This window comes from Lipotes vexillifer, unplaced genomic scaffold (assembly GCF_000442215.2).
Source record: "Lipotes vexillifer unplaced genomic scaffold, Lipotes_vexillifer_v1.1 scaffold164, whole genome shotgun sequence".
NCBI lineage: Eukaryota > Metazoa > Chordata > Mammalia > Artiodactyla > Lipotidae > Lipotes > Lipotes vexillifer.
Window position 1 is genome coordinate 4,750,516 of NW_006789313.1, and position 2,713 is coordinate 4,753,228.

The following is a 2,713-nucleotide window of genomic DNA, read 5'->3' on the forward strand; positions in this document are numbered from 1 at the left end:
TTCTAGTGTATTTTGACTGCATCTATTATTTATCACACTGTAATGTGAAGTTCTGTCTACATGTCCAGCTCCATAACAAGCTTATACATCTATTTTTGTAGCCAACAGCCAGCTGACGATTAGCACGTAAAAGATGCTGAAAGAGCTCAGAAGATCCAGGTTCAAGTGCCTGTGACTCTTCTATCCATCAGCCTTGTGATAACACTGTCACATAATCTCAGAGACTCAGATCAAAAACTATGAGGGTGGGCTTCCATAGTGGCACAGTGGTTGAGAGTCCGCCTGCCAATGCAGGGGACACGGGTTCGTGCCCCGGTCTGGGAAGATCCCACATGCCGCGGAGCGGCTGGGCCTGTGAGCCATGGCCGCTGGGCCTGCGCGTCTGGAGCCTGTGCTCCGCAACGGGAGAGGCCACAACAGTGAGAAGCCCGCATACCACAAAAAAAAAAAAAAAAAAAAAAAAAAAAAAAAAAAAAAACTATGAGGGGACAATGCGCTCCACACCTTTCTTCACTAATGTTTAGGAAGACTGCAGGTGATGCTGTGCGGAGAAGTGCGCCGCAAACTATAAGTTCCCTACTCCCGTACCTGTGCCTGGAGGCGTGACGTAAGTCCGCCGCGGGTTCGCCAGCACCACGCCATCCCGTACTACTCCCACGCCAATCTTGTTGGCGCTGCCTTCAAAACCCAAAACCGCCGGCATGGCTCCTAGCTACCACTGGGGCCGTGGAGCCCGCACCAGTCCGCGCTGGGACGCAGACCCTGGGTCGCTGAAGAAAACGAGTCGGTGACTGCTAAGGAGCAGCACGCACCAGAACAGATACCAAAGAATTCCCGCTGGTAGCGCGCCGGCGCTCCTGTCGTCACGGCGACCCATCAAGGCCCCTTCGAGGACCTGTTCTCTTAACTGCCAGGAACACTTGGTCGGCATCTGCTCCTTAAATTCCTATCCGTTCCTTTGCCTCTCTCCCATGGTCCAGCCCAGCCTTCTCCACTGATTTTGTTCTCTCTTAGACAGCTCTGGGATCTCCGGTCAAGGTGGCAGAAGGAGTCGTGATTCTGGCATAGCGATGAACAGCCCAAGAATGGAGGATTGGGGCCTTCAGTGCCCCGGAGTCACGGAGAAGGCTGGGAAGGCTGAGCATTCGGTCACGTGGTACAAACAGACCAATCACCCGCATTCCTCCGCCACTGGAGGCGCGTCTCAGATCACGTGACCACGCCAGTTACCCACGTGGGAGCACATCGTGTTCCATTCTTTGTGCTGCGTTAAGGAGGAGCCAGGCTGCGACCCAAGCAGGTCAGCTACAGGGTTGTTGTTGTTTTGCCCATCGTAGGGGCTTCTCTGGACTTCTGATCGGCAAGCCTAAGTCCGGATTCTTAAAAAAGTCCGTCGATTGGCTGGAGGGCCGATCTCGTGAGGAGGGTAGGAGGCACTATGAAATGATATAGTCTTGAGAATGAGGGGCTGAAAGGCCGATGGTGCACTGAGGCGGGAAAAGAATTCAGAGATAATACGGTTTGAAAGGCGGGACTTGGTGCGGGGGCGCCCGAGGGGGGAGTCTTCCCCAGGCCTAGCTGGTTTCACTACTTCTTTGCGTCTGTAGGCAACGCGATAAATATACTGCTTCGGTGGGCGGCGTGGAACTGGTGCAGAAGGGTGTTTGTTACAGTGATGCCGAAACGTGGGAAAAAGGGAGCGGTGGCAGAAGACGGGGAAGAGCCCAAGATTGGTAAGAGAATGAAATAGGCCCATCTCCCTAGAGGCTGCGATAGGGATGTCTATAATTCCCTTGATGAACGGGAGGTACCGACCGACTGTATACTCATTTTTGCAGTTTGCGAAGAAGTCGCGGCAACTGCAGGCTCTCGGTGGATCTATAGTTAATATCATTGTGTATTACTTATTTTATAGAGCCAGAGGCCAAGAAGAGCAAGGCGGGAGCAAAAAAAAATGAAAAAGAGGCAACAGGAGAGGGGACAGTCATGTATGAGGACCCCCCAGATCAGAAAACCTCACCCGGTGGCAAATCAGCCACACTGAAGATCTGCTCCTGGAATGTGGATGGCCTTCGAGCCTGGATTAAGAAGAAAGGTTTAGATGTGAGTGGAATTAAGGGGAGCGGGGTACTGATCTTGGGGTTTAATCACCTTTTCCCATTTTAGTTCCTAGCACTGTCGTTTTCTTGTGGCAGAGATACAAAGTTTTCACCAACTCATACTACTTGTATTTCTTTTCTCTTTATAAATTTATTTTTGGGTCTTAGTTGCTAAGCGGGGGCTTTCTCTAGTTGTGGTTAGCGGGGGCTTCTCATTGCGGTGGCTTTTCTTGTGGAGTGGGGGCTCTAGAGCGCAGGCCCGGTAGTTGTGGCGCACAGGCTTAGTTGCTCCGCGGCATGTGGGATTTTTCCGACCGGGGCTCGAACCCGTGTTCCCTGCATTGGCAGCCGGATTCTTAACCACTGTGCCACCAGGGAAGCCCCCCACTTGTATTTCTTAGATGCCATTCCACCAGTTCCACTGCCATTGTTTTACTTAATGTCCTCATCTTTTTCCTAGCATGTCAGAAAAACCTTGTTACTGGACTTGCTCCATTTTATTTCCTGCATATCCAACATTTAAATAACTACTTAAAAAATCTTAGCTGGGCTTCCCTGGTGGCGCAGTGGTTGAGAGTCCGCCTGCCGATGCAGGGGACATGGGTTCGTACCCC

The 2,713-nt window shown here is 51.8% G+C and overlaps 2 protein-coding genes across 4 annotated transcripts in view; one reads left to right on the forward strand and one right to left on the reverse strand.

Annotated features, from left to right (window-relative positions):
• The window catches only part of OSGEP (O-sialoglycoprotein endopeptidase), a 7,356-nt gene extending 6,520 nt beyond the window's left edge, over positions 1 to 836 (reverse strand). The window contains exon 1 of the mRNA XM_007462544.1: positions 589 to 836. Coding sequence (XP_007462606.1) covers positions 589 to 703 — 115 coding nt within the window. The 5' untranslated portion in view covers positions 704 to 836. The remainder of the gene's footprint in view (positions 1 to 588) is intronic.
• Positions 837 to 1,223: 387 nt separating this feature from the next.
• APEX1 (apurinic/apyrimidinic endodeoxyribonuclease 1) overlaps positions 1,224 to 2,713 on the forward strand; it is a 3,788-nt gene continuing 2,298 nt past the window's right edge. The window contains exons 1-3 of one of the 3 annotated variants that reach the window (XM_007462545.1): positions 1,224 to 1,312; positions 1,608 to 1,733; positions 1,916 to 2,103. In XM_007462545.1, the coding sequence (XP_007462607.1) occupies positions 1,676 to 1,733; positions 1,916 to 2,103 (246 nt within the window). In that variant the 5' untranslated portion in view covers positions 1,224 to 1,312; positions 1,608 to 1,675. The remainder of the gene's footprint in view (positions 1,313 to 1,607; positions 1,734 to 1,915; positions 2,104 to 2,713) is intronic. The other 2 variants (XM_007462546.1, XM_007462547.1) reach the window with 2 other exon arrangements.